Source organism: Ranitomeya variabilis, chromosome 5 (assembly GCF_051348905.1).
Source record: "Ranitomeya variabilis isolate aRanVar5 chromosome 5, aRanVar5.hap1, whole genome shotgun sequence".
Taxonomy (NCBI): domain Eukaryota; kingdom Metazoa; phylum Chordata; class Amphibia; order Anura; family Dendrobatidae; genus Ranitomeya; species Ranitomeya variabilis.
Genome location: NC_135236.1, coordinates 46,636,781 through 46,655,813, shown reverse-complemented (window position 1 = coordinate 46,655,813; position 19,033 = coordinate 46,636,781). Strand labels below are relative to the sequence as shown.

At 40.8% G+C, this 19,033-nt stretch overlaps 1 protein-coding gene across 1 annotated transcript; it reads right to left on the bottom strand.

Moving 5' to 3' along the window:
* Positions 1–8,027: 8,027 nt before the first annotated feature.
* Positions 8,028–18,133, bottom strand: TNFSF14 (TNF superfamily member 14). Its single transcript, XM_077260765.1, has 4 exons — positions 17,915–18,133; positions 11,778–11,817; positions 9,282–9,323; positions 8,028–8,676 (listed from the first exon to the last, which is right to left on the bottom strand). Exons 1-4 carry the CDS (start codon positions 18,122–18,124, stop codon positions 8,261–8,263), a joined length of 708 nt encoding a protein of 235 aa, XP_077116880.1. The 5' UTR covers positions 18,125–18,133; the 3' UTR covers positions 8,028–8,260.
* Between the last annotated feature and the right edge of the window lie 900 nt (positions 18,134–19,033).

The window sequence follows — 19,033 nt, the reverse complement described above, 5'->3', positions numbered from 1 at the left end:
CTAACATGAAGCCCAATATGTCACGAAAAAACAATCTCAGAATCGCTAGGATCCGTTGAAGCGTTCCTGAGTTATTACCTCATAAAGGGACACTGGTCAGAATTGCAAAAAACGGCAAGGTCATTAAGGCCAAAATAGGCTGGGTCATGAAGGGGTTAAACACTAGATGGCACTACACTATAGAATAGTTTACCCATGCTTAAAATTGTGTTGTACATGGCTACAATGTTCCTGCAATAGCACACCTTGTGGATAGGAGGAGTATTGCAAGTGCAAATTGTCAATGATGTTATTCTGAAACATTATCAATACTAAAGAAATGACAGGATTCATAGTAATCCCATTTTTTAACGGGTATCATTAAATACTGCAAACCGTTCTTTTGTCGATTACATGCTTCAGCAATTTCTATTCACAATATCATCATTTCACAGCAGAAATCCAATTCAAAGAGAGACATCTATAGGCAGTAAGTGGGAACTACACCTCTTCAGCACCTCCTCTCCCAACCCATTGACAATTTTTTTGCTCTCAATAATTTCTTTTTCTTTCATTCAAGACCTTTTTTTAAAATTTCACATCAACTTAGGGATTATTGATTGCGGAACGAGCTGTAGTTTTGATTTACCATTCAATTTACTAAAAAAATGAGAAGTATGGTGTGGTGAAATGGTGAAAAAAATGGATTTTACCCACTAAAAATGACCTGGTAATATAATTCTCCAGATCAGTATGATTTCAATACCAAACTTATGTTTTATTATACAGTTTATTATAAGTTTGCACACTGACAAAAACATGAGCAGTCTATAATTTTAAGGGTAGGTTAATTTTAACATTGAGAGATAGAAGATCAAAAATATAATCCAGAAAATCACATTGTATAAGTTATATAAATTTATTTGCATTTTGCAGTGAGAAATAAGTAATTGATCCCCTACCAACCATTATGAGTTCTTGCTCCTACAGACCAGTTAGACTCCTAATCTACTCGTTACCTGCGTTAAAGACAGCTGTCTTACATAGTCACCTTTATAACAGACTCCTGTCCACAGACTCAATTAATCAGTCAGACTCTGACCTCTACAACATGGGCAAGACCAAAGAGCTTTATAAGAATGTAAGGGACAAGATCATAGACCTGCACAAAGCTGGAATATTCTACAAAACCGTAAGTAAGACTCTGGGTGAGAAGGAGACAACTGCTGGTGCAATAGTAAGCAAATGGAAGAAATACAAAATGACTGACAATTGACATCGATCTGGGGCACCATGCAAAATCTCACCTCGTGGGGTATCCTTGATCATGCGGAAGGTGAGAGATCAGCCTAAAATTACACGGGGGGAACTTGTTAGTGATCTCAAGGCAGCTGGGACCACAGTCACCAAGAAAACCATTGGTAACACATTACGCCGCAAAGGTTTAAAATCCTGCAGTGCCTGCAAGGTCCCCCTGCTCAAGAAGGCACATGTGGGCTGTGCAATATACTAAGTGGCTGTGCTATATACTACGTGGGCTGTGCTATATACTACGTGGGCTGAGCAATATACTATGTGGCTGTGCTATATACTACGTGGGCTGTGCTATATACTACGTGAGCTGTGCAATATACCACGTGGGCTGTGTTATACACTACGTGGCCTGTGTTATACACTATGTGGCCTGTGTTATACACTATGTGGCCTGTGTTATATACTGCGTGTGTGGGCTGTTATAAACTACGTGAGCTGTGTTATATTCTACGTGGGCTGTTATAAGCTACGTGGCTGTGTTATATGTTATGTGGGCTGTTATACACTCCATGGACTGTGCTATATACTACGTGGCTGTGCTATATACTCCGTGGGCTGTGCTATATACTTCGTGGGCTGTGCTATATACTACGTGGCTGTGCTATATACTACTTGGCTGTGCAATATACTACGTGGCTGTGCTATTTACTACGTGGGCTGCTATATACTACATGGCCTTTAAAAGAAATATGTGGCCATGGGCCACTTGTAAGAGCCGGTCTGGAAGGAGGGAACTGCCCCACTACCATCCCGTAGTCCGCTCCAAAAAGCCCTTAACGGGTTTTCCTAAATATTGCCTTGGTCAAATAACTTGACCAGGTTCACACTTGCTTTTATTTTTTACTGCAGTCACAGCTATATCTGTCAACCAGCCAGTTGCCATTTTTGCTTAATTTGCACTAAGGGAATTGCAAAATGTCATATTTAGTAGAATGTGAAGTTTTAGTAAAATTTGAGAATTAAAATGTCTTCGAAAAAATCCACTCATTTTTAGCAAGTAATAGCGCCACAACTGTCTACAGGTTGTGTGTGGTATTGCAGCCCAGTCCCATTCTCTAACTGGTAATACCAGACACAACTTATGGGCAGGTGTGGCGCTGCTTCTTTATTACAAGTTTCTCCCTGATTTTTAAAGACTTTTAGGTTTTCACTTTATATAGATATATGTATTATACTGTATATGTATTATTTTTTCATGCTTTAGTCAGCTTCCTGTTTGAGTTTTACTTCTTTCGCTTTTTTGCATAGTTTAGTACAGATCTCACAGTAGGGGGAAACCACGAGAGGAAGCGATGTCTGCACCAAAGGGGCAGGGATTGGAGTATAGATCACAAAACTTGTGGTTACTTCATTTCTATAGATAACTTTTACTTTGCTCTGTGGCAAAGAAGGAGGAGGTGATAGATCGATAAATGACTTACTCTACACGACAGGCAGCAGATCTGACAGCCGAGATTCAGTTATCACTCATCAGTGCCCAAACTATCTGAGTCAGATTATGTGGTAAATTGTAAACTATGTTTAAAGGGGAACTAACAGTAGATCAAAAATGGCCAGTTTTTGCTATTCTTACTGTTCCCCTAAGTATTCTGGATTTTGTTTTTAATAAATCCAGCACACGGTTCCAGAGATATGCGCTTTTTTATTTGGTACCTATTTTCATAGTCTTTACAAAAAAAGCGTGACTCACAGAATAATTATGCAGTCTAAAGACACGCCCCAGAGGATCCTGTGAGCCACGTCCCCTGCATAGACCAAAAAATATGCAAATAAAAAGCCAGTATCTCTGGAACCGTATAGAGGATTTATAAAAAAAAAACAACAAAAAAAAAAGAGGAATCAGAGGTTCAGTGGGAATAAAATAAGCACAAAAATTGTTCACTTCTGACCTGGTGAAAGGTCTCCTTTTTGTTAAAGACACCCCTCTCGATAGCATAATGAGTATTGAAGACTCACAGGCGCTTTAATGCGACAAAGCTAAAATATCAGACTCAGGCAACAAATCAAAAATAAAAGTTGCTGGGGTAAAAAGCGGATAAAATTTCTCATCTTAAATATCACCGTTAATGGGTATTTTAAAGTGGTCATTTGAACAGCTCACAGCTCTGCAGTCTCCTTGCAGTTTCCTTACAGTCTCCTTACAGTCTCCTTACTTCTTGGTTTCTGGCAGGGCGGGCTCTTCTCCTTGAGTGACTGTTCCAGTAAGTAGTAGAGCTGTAACACATTCAGCCATCAGTCGTTTGATGCTCTTCACAGTATTCACTGTATTTAAGCTTAGAGTTAACAGGACATTGTAACAAGCACCAAACTCAGGAAAGGTTGGTATTTAATGTGTAATAAATGACGGCTTTGCCATTTTCCCCATTTTTCATGAATGTAATAGAGATGTGATGCACTCATATCCTTTATAATCTCTATGTGTTACTCATATTCATGGAACGTGGGTGATCTTGCACAGCGGCCATTTTTTTAAACTATTGAATGATAAGGGTGGCTGGGACCCTAGGAGGCAGCTATCATGCTATCGTAGAATTTTGGCTAAATAAAGGAGGAAGACCTGTGAAGACTCAGACAACAAGATTAGATTTCAGAAAGGCAGATTTTAAGGGATTTCGAAAGAGCAGGGGAGGGATCCAATGGCTGGATGTTCTTAAGGATAGAAATGGATGGATGGGAAATTTTGAAAAATGAAATTCTCAAAGCACAATCATTAATCATCCCTAAAAGAGGAAAGAATAGGAAAAATTTAAGGAAACCAGGATGGATGAACACAGAACTTAAACTCATGTTAAAAAGGAAAAAAAAATGTATATCAAATGGAAAGAGGGAGGAATATCTAAAGATGAACATAATGCTGTCTGCAGAACCTGCAGGGCACGAATCAGATTATCCAAAGCTGATAATGAATTAAGGCTGGCAAGAGATGTCAGAAGCAATAAGAAAGGATTTGGGGTTATGCCAAAAGTAAAGAAAAAGTCAAGAATGCTATAGAATTTTTACAGGATGAAAATGGTGAAGTGGTAAAAAAATGTAGTTGAGAAGACCAAAGTTTTAAAATTCCTATTTTTCATCTGTTTTCTCTCAGAAAGTAAATGTAAAATCAACTGATCTTCACTGTACTATTAAAGGTATAGAGGAATCCACACTATCTATAAACTTAGAGATGGTGAGGGAACACTTAGCTAACATCAACATCCAGATTAATTACATCCTAGGTTACTGAATAGATAGCAGAAGAAAAGTTGTTTCTATCTTCAAAAAGGGGAAGAAGGTGGACCTAGGGAACTATGGGCCAGTGAGCCTTACTTCTATACCAGGAAAGATTTTTTAACAAATTATTAAACAAGATGTATTTAAGTACCTGGATGAGAATGAAGTGATTAACCAGAGCCAGCATGGATTTGTAACTAATAAGTTATGCCAGACTAACTTAATTTCCTCCTATGATGGAGTAACTGACTGGGTGGATCAGGGAAATGCGGTAGATATAGTGTATCTTAACTTCAGCAAACCATTTGACAAAGTATCTCATACCATACTTATTGAAAAAATGACCAAGTATGGAATGGACAAGGTAACTGGTAGGTGGATTCATACCTGGCTTAGTGATCGGACCCAAAGAGTGGTCATAAATGGCTGCACATCCAGTTGGATGCCTCAAGTGGCATACCACAAGGCTCTGTCCTTGGCTCTGTGTTGTTCAGAACCTTTATCAATGATTTAGATGAAAGAATTGAAGGTAAAATGATTAAATTTACTGACAAAGCTAGGAGGGATAGCTAATTCTATAGAAGAGAGAGAGGAGTCAAAAAAATCTAAACAAACTGGATCTGTGGGCAGCAACTTACATAATGGTTTTTAACAGGGAGAAATGCAAACTCCTACATCTGGACAAGAAAAATAAAAAAGTATGTACAGAACGGGAGGAATAGGACTAAGTAACAGCATGTGTGAAAAAGACTTGGGTATACTAATAGATCACAAACTGAATATGAGTCAACAGTGTGATGGAGCAGCAAACAAGGCAAACACAGGTCTGGATTGCATGAGCAGAAGCATAGAGTCTAGATCACGTGAAGTAATTTTCCCCATCTACTCCTCCTTGGTCAGGCCTCATCTGGATACTGTGTCCAGTTCTGGGCACCACATTTTAAAAAAGACATTGAAAAACTGGAGCAAGTTAAGAGAAGAGCGACCAGGATGGTTAGTGGACTGCAAAGTATGTCCTACGAGGAACGGTTAAAGGATCTGGGAATGTTTAGCTTGCAAAATACAAATCTGAGAGGAGACTTAATAGCTGTCTACAAATATATCAAGGACTGTCCCACCTGTAGAGGGATCATCCTTATTCTCATTTTCACAATGAAAGACTAAAAGCAATTAGATAAAGCTGAAAGTGAGAAGATACAGATTAGATATTAGAAAAAACTTTTTGACAGTGAGGGTGATCAATGAGTGGAACAGGCTGCCACGAGAGGTGGTGAGTTTTTCTTCAATGGAAGTCTTCAGACAGAGGCTGGACAGTCATGTGTCTTGGACAAGTGAATGCAGCATTGAGTAGGGGGTTGGACCAGATGACCCAGGAGGTCCCTTCCAACTATAACAATCTATGATTCTTCAGAGAGGAAGAAAACTTGAACTCTAGTGGCACTTATTGGAAGTAGCAATTGTAAAAGTCACCTACAGTTAAATAAATCTTGCCATATGACTTAAGATAAAAGTCAAACCATAATCTCAATTTATGGACACAGAAGAGGCAGTTTGCATATTTAATTACTCAGAGGAGCATTGCAAGGCTTATAATCCTCCTCACATTGGCATGCCAAGCTAAGCATGTCACTCTCCACCATCTAAAATGTTACCCCTTAAATCCGATTTTCATAGATAATAAATACATAAAGTTTTCTGGTTACCTAAAATTGAAAATCCAGGTCATACTGATGCTTCACAGATGAAAATGCCTCAGATGTTAAATCTTTCATCATAGCCTATATTATACAATTTTCTGCCAGAGATTTAGAAGACATCTTTACTTGTTGCATGTGGATCGGTTTCCTTAAAGGTATTGTCCAGTGAAAACAAGTTATGGCCTATCTGTGGAATCGGTGATAACTTGCTGACTGGTGGGAGTCCCTCACAAATAGCAGAACGTGGCATTTTTTTCCTAGTTAGAAAGCCCATGCTTTACTGCCCCGCCTTTAATTTCCTATGGGGCTGCCGAGTGCTGTGGTCGGCTTTTTCCACAGCTCTATAGAGAATGAATGGAGCGACGGTTCGGCATCTGACCTGCCAGTCCAAGTTTGTGAAAAGGATTAAAGTATCCTGTTCTTCCGATCAGTGCAAGTTCCAGCGCTTGGACCCCACGGATCAGTAAGTTATCACTAGTGTTGAGCATTCCGATACTGCAAGTATCGGGTATCGGCCGATACTTGCTGTATCGGAATTTCCGATACCGAGATCCGATACTTTTGTGGTATCGGGTATCGGGTATCGCAACAACATTAATGTAATAATGTGTAAAAAAGAGAATTAAAATAAAAAATATCGCTATACTCACCTGTCCGACGCAGCCGGGACCTCAGCGAGGGAACCGGCAGCGTTGTTTGTTTAAATTTCGCGCTTTTACTTGGTTACGTGAAGTCCCGGCTTGTGATTGGTCAGGGCGGCCATGTTGCCGGGACGCGGACCAATCACAGCAAGCCGTGACGAAATTACGTCACGGCTTGCTGTGATTGGTCCGCGTCCCGGCAACATGGCCGCCATTAACCAATCACAAGCCGTGACGTCACGGGAGGCTGGACATGCGCGTATTTTGAAAAGCGCGCGTGTCCAGCCTCCAGTGACGTCCCGGCAACATGGCCGCCATTAACCAATCACAAGCCGGGACGTCACGGGAGGCTGGACATGCGCGTATTTTGAAAAGCGCGCGTGTCCAGCCTCCAGTGACGTCCCGGCAACATGGCCGCCATTAACCAATCACAAGCCGGGACGTCACGGGAGGCTGGACATGCGCGTATTTTGAAAAGCGCGCGTGTCCAGCCTCCCGTGACGTCATGGCTTGTGATTGGTTAATGGCGGCCATGTTGCCGGGACGCGGACCAATCACAGCAAGCCGTGACGTAATTTCGTCACGGCTTGCTGTGATTGGTCCGCGTCCCGGCAACATGGCGCCGTGACCAATCATAAGCCGGGACGTCACTGGAGGCTGGACACGCGCGCTTTTCAAAATACGCGCATGTCCAGCCTCCCGTGACGTCACGGCTTGTGATTGGTTAATGGCGGCCATGTTGCCGGGACGCGGACCAATCACAGCAAGCCGTGACGTAATTTCGTCACGGCTTGCTGTGATTGGTCCGCGTCCCGGCAACATGGCCGCCCTGACCAATCACAAGCCGGGACCTCACGTAACCAAGTAAAAGCGCGAATTTTAAACAAACAACGCTGCCGGTTCCCTCGCTGAGGTCCCGGCTGCGTCGGACAGGTGAGTATAGCAATATTTTTTATTTTAATTCTTTCTTTTACACATTAATATGGTTCCCAGGGCCTGAAGGAGAGTTTCCTCTCCTTCAGACCCTGGGAACCATCAGGAATACCGTCCGATACATGAGTCCCATTGACTTGTATTGGTATCGGGTATCGGTATCGGATTGGATCCGATACTTTGCCGGTATCGGCCGATACTTTCCGATACCGATACTTTCAAGTATCGGACGGTATCGCTCAACACTAGTTATCACCTAACTTGTGGATAAACTGTTTTCACGGGACAATATCTTTTATGATCCCAAGGCAAATCTAAAAACAGAAGTAAATCCTGGAGATGTGAACAGAGCCTAACATAAAAAGGACAAAACAATGTACATTCATACTTAAATTAGGGATAAATAAACAATATCAAGAAAAAAAAGGTCCATAATTCAGTTCCTTGCGCTTTTCTAAAGATGTGAAGTCATTAGTTTTATTCTTCTCATACCATGAACATTCCAAAGAAAGTCATTGTGTCCTCTTGGACACGGATGAGATCTTTATGCGACATGTTCACAAATACTTCATCGTCCTTTGTTAACATGAAGCTGCCGCCTAGGAAGCTGCTTCCCCTCCATACCGAGGATCCTTGTGAGTCGCAGAATCTCAGAATATTCTCTATCATGGGTATGTCCACAGCTGAGCTTCTCTTCAATACTCGATGGGTGTAGCGTAAATTTTCCGTCTTTTCAGGGCATTTGGATGATCCCAATTGAAGCTTGGAATATATGAAGTATAGTCCGCTTTTTGAGCACACGAGTGACCCATTGTTATATGCGACCTGGTGAAGGAAGGCTAGACCTCTGCTATGCTCCCACTGAAGAGAAACACTCGAAGAATTGTCTCTGACAACAAGACCTGGAAGAAAGATGGTTGAGTCAATACTTTTGTACCTTTTGGTATTTATGCCACAAATTTGTTGATCTTCGATGAGTGTGCTGTCGTGGCACCAATTTTTCCCCCCATGGAGATACTTGAACCCATGAATTCTACATATAAATCTCATTGCGAAAGCTCTGGACAGGTACTATAGTGTTCAAAACTATGGAAATACGGTCATCATAATAAGACTTGAAAAAGATGAGACTGGTTTTGTAGAAAGCAATGGGCTGAGAAAGAAAGTCCACCTTTTTTTCAAAATTTTTGCCTAATTTTAGCCAACAAAATACCTTGATACCATGTCAAGATGATACTTCCATACAAAGTCTAAATAATTCCAACACATAATGTATAAATAACATACAAATAAAAAAAGTATCACCAAAAACCTCAACTAAATGAGACTTTGATTTCAGGCTGTCCTCTTGATTTTTCCTGGTTGTCTATGAACCATTGTTCGATTTGCTATCACTTAAAACCGGACTTGGGATCAATATTTTTCATCTTTTATGTGGAAGACGGAGAAATGCATCTTATTAATCTGACATATCGGAGCAGTGATATCATCTTTTCACCGTACGTACCTGTGACATGAGCGGAGGGCATAGGGTGCACATCTCGAAAACCTGTAAGACAAAGCAAAAGATAAAAATATGTCAGAAAGTTTGAAGACAATCCACCTACATTCCTCCCACAGGGACCAATTCATCATTGCATATGCGCCACTTTTAAGCGTGAATAATTTTCAATTACTGACTTTTTTCGTTTTCCAAAAATTAATCAAAGGATTATTTTTTTGTTTTTAAAGTGGTCTTTTGATCTCTAGTTCATTTTCTGTTGGGTTCTTTTTTACGTCAATGCAGTTTTTCTACATATTTCAGATGGATTCATCAAATGCAATTTTATTTATTTATTTTTTTTTAAAGGTGCAACATTTTTTGCACATTCACTCAAGAAATGTTTGAAAAAATGTTGCTCTATTTTTCGGAACATTCAATTTTTTGCTCTAAAAAATGCACAAAAAACGTTAAAGGCAAAACTAAAGAACATTGGTAACTTTAAGAAAAATTAATGAACCGTGTGAAAAGTAATTTCATGCAATAAAACACCCACTTATACCACAAGACAAAAAAAAAAAAGAATTAATTTTGAAAAAAAAATGCATATGATGAATTGGGGTCTTAATCTACTCAAGTCATTCTCAGCTCATACCAAATCACGCGCCACCCAGCTAAACCATGGCCAGCTACGACCAATCATGATCTACTCTATCTACATCATGCTCAGTTCTCGCAAACTTTTTCAAGTTCTTCTTGTCTAAGGGGTAATGTTTCTCCTTGTGGGGAGTGACAAGCCAAGTCTGGCATGTCAGAGTGAGGAGTCTTATAAGCCATGCATTTTCCTCTTGGAAGCTAAATATGCAAATTGTCTCTTCAGAAAGAAAGACGACTAGAACTCTAGTGCCATCTATTCAAAGCAGCGACCCTAAAAGTCAATATCGACTCTTTATCGAGTCTTGCCATATGACTTAGGATAAAAGCTAAACCAGATACTCAATTTGAAGACACAGTGTTTCGGGGTTTTGAGATCTGATTTGGCCAAGTGAGAGGCTCAGGACTGGGGTTCTAGTTCTATTCCTCTCTGATGAGATAATTTACATATTTAATTTCCAGAACGTGCATGGATGGCTTAAAAGTGTCCTCACTTTGACATGCCAGGCTTGGCCACAAGGAAAAATGTTACCCCTTAGACCCCTTACCCCTTAGACCCCTGTCTCTAAGAGCCACTGCCGGAGCTGAGCTTCCTCTTACGGCTCCCATTGATGCCCTGTGACATGATCTATCACAATCATCATACAAATGTTGCATATAGGCTAAAATTGGTATCAATAAAACCATCAGATCGTCACACAAAAAACAAGCCCTCGCCCAGCTCAATCGATGGAAAAGCAAAAATGTTATGGATCTCAGAACATGGTGACACAAACCACCCCCCAAAAAAACATTTTTTTTACAAATTTCTAAAAAAAAAATCTAAATTTGTTATCTCCGTAATTGTGCAGTCCTGGAGATTTATGACTGAGACTCATTTTTTATCATAGAATGTACACCATAACAACAAAACACAAAAAATCATGTCAACTCATTATGGCTTTTTTTTTTTTCAATTTTACCAAACGTGAAAGTTTTTCTTGTTTTTAAGTAAATTGAATTTTAAGTCAATGGAGTCATTTAAAACTACTATTCGTCCCTGAAAAAAAACAGGTGCTCATACAGCTACGTAGCTGGAAAAATAAAAAACAGTTATAGCTATTGGTAAGAAGGGGAGGGAAAAAAGTGCAAAATGAAAAAAATAAGTTGTCTGGTATATGATTCAGATTACAAAATCTCGTAATTTTTAGTTAATTTGGGGAACTCCAAGATTAAGAACCTACAAAGAGCATCTTTTACTTTGGAGGACCCAGAACGTCCATGCATTATGTGTCCATCCATTCATTCCAATAGGAACAGTGCAGTACTTCTCTGCTCCTCTGGGGGAGCTGCAGGAGATTGAACACCTGTGACAAGTTACCCAGTAAATTACATCTGATTGTCGGGGGGTCTCAAAAGTGGGATTATCAGCATTAACCTTACAAATTCCTTCTGAATTGTAAAGTGCTTCAGAATAAGTTGTCACTATAGAACTAAAAATTATTATATTATTATTACAACACGCGGTCTCCCTCAGGACTGCTGGCCGTAACCAGGCCCAGGAGGTCTCTGCACCTGTGTAGAGACATCCCAGGCCTACTTGTAGCCAGAAGTACCGACCTAGCATGAAGATGCACAGGGTTTCAGTGCTCATCAGCAGCAGAATGAGGCGTTGAGGACAGTATAGCGTAGAGTAAGCATCTGAAGGGAACAAAGGGGTGATTAGTGAGGTATTAGTTTTTTTTCCTTTTGCCAGCAATTTTGCTGGATTTGCAGAGCGCAAATTGCGTAAAATTGCATCCTGGAATGTTCGTAATATTTCAGCAGATTTTAACTCCACTCGAATTAATTCACCCAATTCTAGTTAGACTATGTTCTCCTGACTTTTACCTGATCTGGAGATCATTTTCTGGGCATTATTTTCTTGAGTCTGAAAGAGATTTGTTCCAAAATGTTAGAATTAGATACAAGACTGGTAGTTTAGACCTCATTTATCCCCAGAAAACCCATGTATATACACACGTGGTCAAAATTGTTGGTCACCCTCGTCTAATGACACAAAAACCCACAGTGGTCACAGAAATAGCTTGAATCTGACAAAAGCAATGAAAATTAAAAATCTAAGAAAATGAACAAATGAAAGTCGGACATTGCTTTTCAACCATGCTTCCACAGAATTAAAAAAAATAAATAAAACTCATGAAATAGGCCTGGACAGAAATGATGGTACCCCTGAAAATAATGTGACAAAAGGGACATGGTAAATCGCGGTGTGTCCACTAACTAGCATCACAGGTGTCTACATTCCTGGAATCAGTGAGTGGCCGGTATATAGGGCTACAGATCCTCACTGTGCTGTTTGGTGACATGGTGTGTATCATGCTCAACATGGACCAGAGGAAGCGAAGGAAAGAGCTGTCTCAGGAGATTAGAAAGAAAATCCTAGACAAACATGTTAAAGGTAAAAGTTATAAGTCCATCTCCAAGCAGCTTGATGTTCCTGTGACTACAGTTGCACATATTATTCAGAAATGTAAGATCCATGAGACTGTAGCCGACCTCCCTGGACGCGGTCGCAGGAGGAAAACTGATGACAATTCAAAGAGATGGATAATACGAATGGCAACAAAAGAGCCAGAAAAACTTCTAAACAGATTAAAAGTAAACTTCAAGCTCAAGGAACATCAGTATCAGATCGCACCATCCGTCATTGTATGAGCCAAAGTGGACTTCATGGGAGATGACCAAGGAGGACACCACTATTGAAAAAAATCATAAAAAAGCCCCACTGGAATTTGCCAATCTACATGTTGACAAGCCACAAAGCTTCTGGGAGAATGTCCTATGGACAGATGAGACAAAGATGGAATTTTTTTGGCAAGGTACATCAGCTCTATGTTCACAGATGGAAAAATAAAGCATATCAAGAAAAGAACACTATCCCTACTGTGAAACATGGAGGAAGCTTTGTTATGTTCTGGGGCTGCCTTGCTGCATCTGGCACAATGTGTCTAGAATCTGTGCAGGGCACAATGAAATCTCAAGATTTTCAAGAAATTCTAGAGAGACATGTGCTGCCCAGTGTCAGAAAGCTTGGTCTCAGTCGCAGGTCATGGGTCTTGCAACAGGATAATGACTCAAATCACTAAGCTAAAAACACCCTAGAATGGCTAAGAGGAAAACATTGGACTATTCTGAAGTGGCCTTTTGTGAGCCCTGACCTGAATCCTATTGAGGATCTTTGGAAAGAGCTGAACCATGCCGTCTGGAAAAGGCAACCTTCAAACAGCAGACAACTGGAGCAGTTTGCTCTCGAGGAGTGGCCAAAATACCTGTCGAGAGGATCAGAAGTCTCATTGACAGTTACAGGAATCGTCTGATTGCAGTGATTGCCTCAAAAGGTTGTGCAACAAAATATTAAGTTAAGGGAACCATCATTTCTGTCCAGGCCGATTTCATGAGTTTTATGTTTTTTCTAATTCTGTGGAAGCATGGCTGAAAAGCAATGTCTGACTTTCATTTGTTCATTTTCACAGATCTTTTATTTATTATTACTTTTGTCAGATTCAAGTTATTTCTGTGACCATTGTGGGTTTTTCGGTCATTAAACGAGGGGGACCAACAATTTTTACCACGTGTATAGGAGACCTAGCAATGTCCCTAAAGATGTGGTCTAGATGTGATGCAGGCCTGTGATCCTTGTGCTAAAAAATATATACTTCACTTCATTTTTAATTGAAAAATAATGAGAACCTCTGACTCCGGAACACCTTTTCTTTTTTTTTCTGTGCCCGTCTGTTCCAAAGTTATGTCCTCCAGGAATGAGGGTGCAAATGTTTCCTTCAACTAACTGGGCGTGTGCCAGAGAACTTCCCTGTGGGCGTGTCAGTATTTTGATTGGCTACTGTCAGAGGAGAAAACGTAAACACCCACAGAGAAGATCTCTGGTACACGCCCAGTTAATTGAAGGGGAAATTTGCATCTTTGTTCCTGGAGGACATAACTTTGGAACGGAGGGGCACAGAAAAAAAAGAAAAACTGTTCCAGAATCAGTGGAACAGTGGCAACAGGAAGAGGTAATCAGTTTAAATAAAAAAAAATCTAATGAAAACTCATCTCTAAAGGGTTTTCTCAATACTATACAAGTTAATCTTAATGGATAGTGTCAGAAAACAAAAATACCTGCTGCATATGCACTCACCTCCCAGATGGCACTGCATCCTCTACCTTCTGTATAGTGTCCGATACCGATCTCCAGGCATCAATGTCTGGCGTGGGCACCATGTGACCGCTCATTATGTGGCATGGTTACATTTTTTTACATTATTTATTTCTTTGGCCTGTGTCTTATGTTAATGCCCAAATCACCATGTATCCTCAGTCTAAGCCACCAATGGAGCAGATTCAACCATGTTCACAATAATAGCTATTATCGTAAACGTAAAATTTTTGTTCAATCAAAGGGAATCTGTCACCAGTTTTATGGCATAGCAGCTAAAAATATTGCCTTATTTTTTAGATATTAGATATTTTATATCTGCGTTGTTAAGGTTAGAGGGATATAAATTATTTTTTTTATTTTGTTCAGTTTTATTAAATGAAAAAAAAATTATTTTAATATTTAAAAATATGTGTTTATTTATTTTACTCACTTATAAAGCGCCAATAATTTGACACCGCTTTACAGACTTTTTGATATTTTTTTCCACCAGAGAACATTTTGTGTGTGTGCGCACATTATATAGATGCATTTTTTACATCTAAAAATATTTGAGTATTTCACTGCATTACTGTTTGCTCATTTAAAATATGCAGGAAGCTGTGAGGTCTAAAAGACAGGCCTGAGGCACTTTATCAGTTCGGAGATGTACTCATACAGTCAAGGCCGAAAGTGTTGGCACCCTAGAAATTGTCCCAGAAAATGAAGTATTTCTCCGAGAAAATTATTGCAATTACCGTATATACTCGACTATAAGCCGACCCGAGTATAAGCCGACCCCCCTAATTTTGCCACAAAAAACTGGGAAAACTTAATGACTCAAGTATAAGCCTAGGGTGGGAAATGCAGCAGCTACCGGTAAAGTAGGTTAAGTGTTTTTGAATATCCATATTGAATCAGGAGCCCCATATAATGCTCCATGCAGTTTATGATGGCCCCATAAGATGTTCCATATTAAAATATGCCCCATATAATCCTGCATAAAGGTTAATAAAGGCCCCATAAGATGCTCCATAGACACATTTGCCCAATAAAATGCTGCACAAATGCTGATTATGGCCCCATAAGATTCTCTATTAAGATATTTGTCCCATATAGTGCTGCACAAACATTATGGCCCCATATAGTGCTGCACAAACATTATGGCCCCCATATAATGCTGCACAAACATTATGGCCCCCATATAGTGCTGCACAAACATTATGGCCCCCATATAGTGCTGCACAAACATTATGGCCCCCATATAGTGCTGCACAAACATTATGGCCCCCATATAGTGCTGCACAAACATTATGGCCCCATATAGTGCTGCACAAACATTATGGCCCCCATATAGTGCTGCACAAACATTATGGCCCCATATAGTGCTGCACAAACATTATGGCCCCCATATAGTGCTGCACAAACGTTATGGCCCCATAGATGCTCCATACAGACACTTGCCCCATTTGCTGCGATAAAAAAAAATCACATACTCACCTCTCCGTCGCTCAGGCCCCGGCACTTTCAATAGTCACCTCTCCTCGTTCCGGGCGCCGATCTGTCTTCAGCACTGACGTTCAGCAGAGGGCGCGCACTAACCACGTCGCCGCGCCCTCTGACCTCAGCGTCACTGCTGAAGACAGATCGGCGCCCGGAACGAGGAAAGGTGACTATAGCACAGCGCAGCGCTCCCCCTCCCCGCTATACTCACCTGGTCCTGGCGCTGTGCAGTCCCTGCTTCCCCGAAGCCGCAGCTTCTAACTGTCCTGAGCGGTCACCGTTACCGCTGATTACAGAAATGAATATGCGGCTCCACCTCTATGGGAGGTGGAGCCGCATGTTCATTTCTGTAATCAGCGGTACCATGTGACCGCTCAGTACAGGAAGAAGCTGAAGCTGCTGCTGCCGGCGCCGGGGAAGCCAGGGACCTGCAGGGACCGCGCCTGGACTAGGTGAGTATTTTTAGACAGCCCCCGCTCCCCCTCCCCTGCAGACCCCTGGGTATGACTCGAGTATAAGCCGAGAGGGGGATTTTCAGCCCAAAAAAGTGGGCTGAAAATCTCGGCTTATACTCAAGTATATACGGTATGTTTTTTGTTATAAACATGTCTATTTCTTTTGTTTGTACTGGAACAACAACAAAAATGAAAAAAGGCAAACTGGACATAATTTCACACATAACCCCAAAAAATGGGCAGGACAAAATTGTTGGCAACCTCAACTTAATATTTTATTTGCACACCTTCTGGAATAAATAATTGCAATCAATTGCTTCCTATAACCATCAACAGCTTCTTACACCTCGCAACTGGAATTTTGGAGCACTCTTCTTTTACGAACTGCTCCAGGTCTCATAGCTGAAGGCGCCTTCTCCCAACAGCAATTGTAAGGTCTCTCAACAGGTGATCAATTCAAACTAATTACTAATTAGATCCAAACTCCTAGGACACAAAACCAGCTTTCTGACACTAGGTACTACATTGCGACCTAAAATCCTTTGGTAATCTTCAGATGTATTGATGCCTTGTACACATTAAGGCACCCAGTACCAGAGGCAGCAAAACAACCCCAAACCATCTTTGAACCTCCACCATGTTTGACTGTAGGTACTGTGCTCTTTTCTTTGTAGGCCTCATTCTGTTTTTAGTAAACAGTAGAATGATGTGCTTTACCAAAAAGCTCTATCTTGGTCTCATCTGTCCACAAGACGCTTTCCCAGAAGGATTTTGTCTTATTCACATACATTTTGGCAAACCGCATTCTATTTTTCAATGATTTTCATATTGCTCACATCTGTTACTTGCCAGAGGAGAGTTTGAATGAGCATCACATGCTGCAAACAAAGTTGTTTACCCACAATTTTTGAAAGGTACCAACAATTTTGTCAATACCATTTTTAGGGTTTTGTGTCCAATTTAGTTTTTGTGTTGTTCCAGTGCACACAAATAAGATAAACACGTGTATAACAAAAAATGCGTAATTGCAATAATTTCCTGGGATAAATACTTCATTTTCTGGAAAAAAACAAGGGTGCCAACACTTTTGGCAGTGACTGTATATTAATGAGACCATCAATAAATCCAAGGCCTGGATGCACCTGGGACCTCTGCACCCCCTATAGTTACAGCCCTGTAATAGACATGGAAACTTACGAGATGCAGATAATGAAAATGTAAAAAGTCACACAACGGAAGTTCTAAAACAAAACAGTAAGACACGGAAATGCTAAACGGACTACTGTTAAATTAGAGTTGGTGTATCTAATCCTACATATACACGTAGACTGAAGTATCTAAGTCTATCACACCGCCTGCCGAGTCAGGGCATCTAATCCAATCATGCTGAGATGCAGTGTCTAATCTTGACATGTGTATTGCTATCTGCTCAGCTGTTGTATCTAATTGTACCATGTGTATCATATGTGTACTGATCTCTACGCCTATTAAGTGTGATACTATCTGCCAACCTGTTGTATCTAATTCTGAAATGTGTGATGTGGTACTGAATGCAGAGCCAAAGTATCTAAGCCTATCTTGGGTGATACTACGTGCTAAGCCTGAGTATCTAAATCTAATATGAGTGATACTATTTGCTGGGTTGGTGTATCTAAACTCATCATGTATCATAGACCATCATGGTAACTGTTCTGCTGAGCCATTGTAGCTAATCTTGTCATGTGTGATGCTGTTTGCTGAGCCACTGTATCTAAGCCTATCATATACTATACTGTTCACTGCACCAGTGCATCTACTATCTGTGGATACCAGGTCATCATTCTAAGCCTAGTCCCCTTGCATGGACCCCACAGTGCAGTAGGAGCACTCACCATGTTCCAAGCTGCACCTAAGCTGGACTCCACCTTCAATAAAAAGTAGATTTCAGACGCGGCTCCAAACAATGCCAGCACAGAGAATAAGAGCAGCACCAGCTGAATCAGCAGAAGTCCCCTTCCAGCCTTCCTCTTCACCAGCGGAGGCTGATGGACATGGTCTTCCACTGTGAAGATGGACATTGGAGGGCTTCCATACCTGTCCATTACTACCAGTGCACTATGGGCTTTTGTAGTAAGGAGATAGAAGTGACACAGATCTCTGACATGAGGGGGAGGAGATAACAGGGGAGTTTCAGATCTATGACCACAAAGAGGGAAATTCATTCAGATACACCCGACACACGAACTGCACAGTCACACATGACATTAAACATCAGCGAAAGCTGAAACTTTACAGATGTGTAATGGTGTCTGAGAAACCATGTTGCTGGATAAAAAACATACTGTTTGACCATACAGATATAAATACCTACATACAAATCTTGTGACCCTCAGGGTAAGCCAAAAATAGGAAAAGAAAACATACACATTTAAAATAAGACACAAAACAACAACGCAAAGTAGAACTTTACAAAAAGAAATAGATATGAAGACAATGGAGCTCCAGTCACGACTTTGAGAACCATCAAAATATTCACCGCCAAATATTATTCGACTTCATGAACTTCAACTCAAAGAAATCTTCCATTTTCTTCAGTTTTTCTGCCTGACCTTCTGATGGGAGAAGATAACATAGCTCTATATGTGGCACCCCAGGGTCCTGGTCGCCACAGTAGCATTGCTTTCCTAACGGGGAGAGTGATGTTACGTTTGGAAGCGATGAAGGATATCTTTTATCAGGTAATCACCATACACACAATATGTTCACACTCCAGGCCACAAGGGGGAGCTTTTGATCCTATTTCTAGGTGACTCCCCTATATATATTGTGGTTTGGAGGGAAAGAAAGGTCAGATTGTCAGAAAGACAGAAGAGAGCAGACCGACATAGAGTGTCAGAAGGTCTGAAGGGCCGTGTAGTCTGAAGTACTACAGCTCCTAAACAAAGAGACATACACAAGGAAAGAACATCGTTCAGTGAGCACGCAGGAGAGCAAAGCACAGGAGAGGAGAT

Bases quoted from the DNA above. Each gene is read 5' to 3' on its own strand.
- TNFSF14 (XM_077260765.1), bottom strand. From the start codon at position 18,124: ATGGACAGGTATGGAAGCCCTCCAATGTCCATCTTCACAGTGGAAGAC. The intron at 11,818-17,914 runs GTGAGTGCTCCT...AATCTCTTTCAG, and splicing joins TAGGTGCAGCTTGGAACATG to ACTCAAGAAAATAATGCCCA. The intron at 8,677-9,281 runs GTACGTACGGTG...TCTTTCTTCCAG, and splicing joins GCCCTCCGCTCATGTCACAG to GTCTTGTTGTCAGAGACAAT.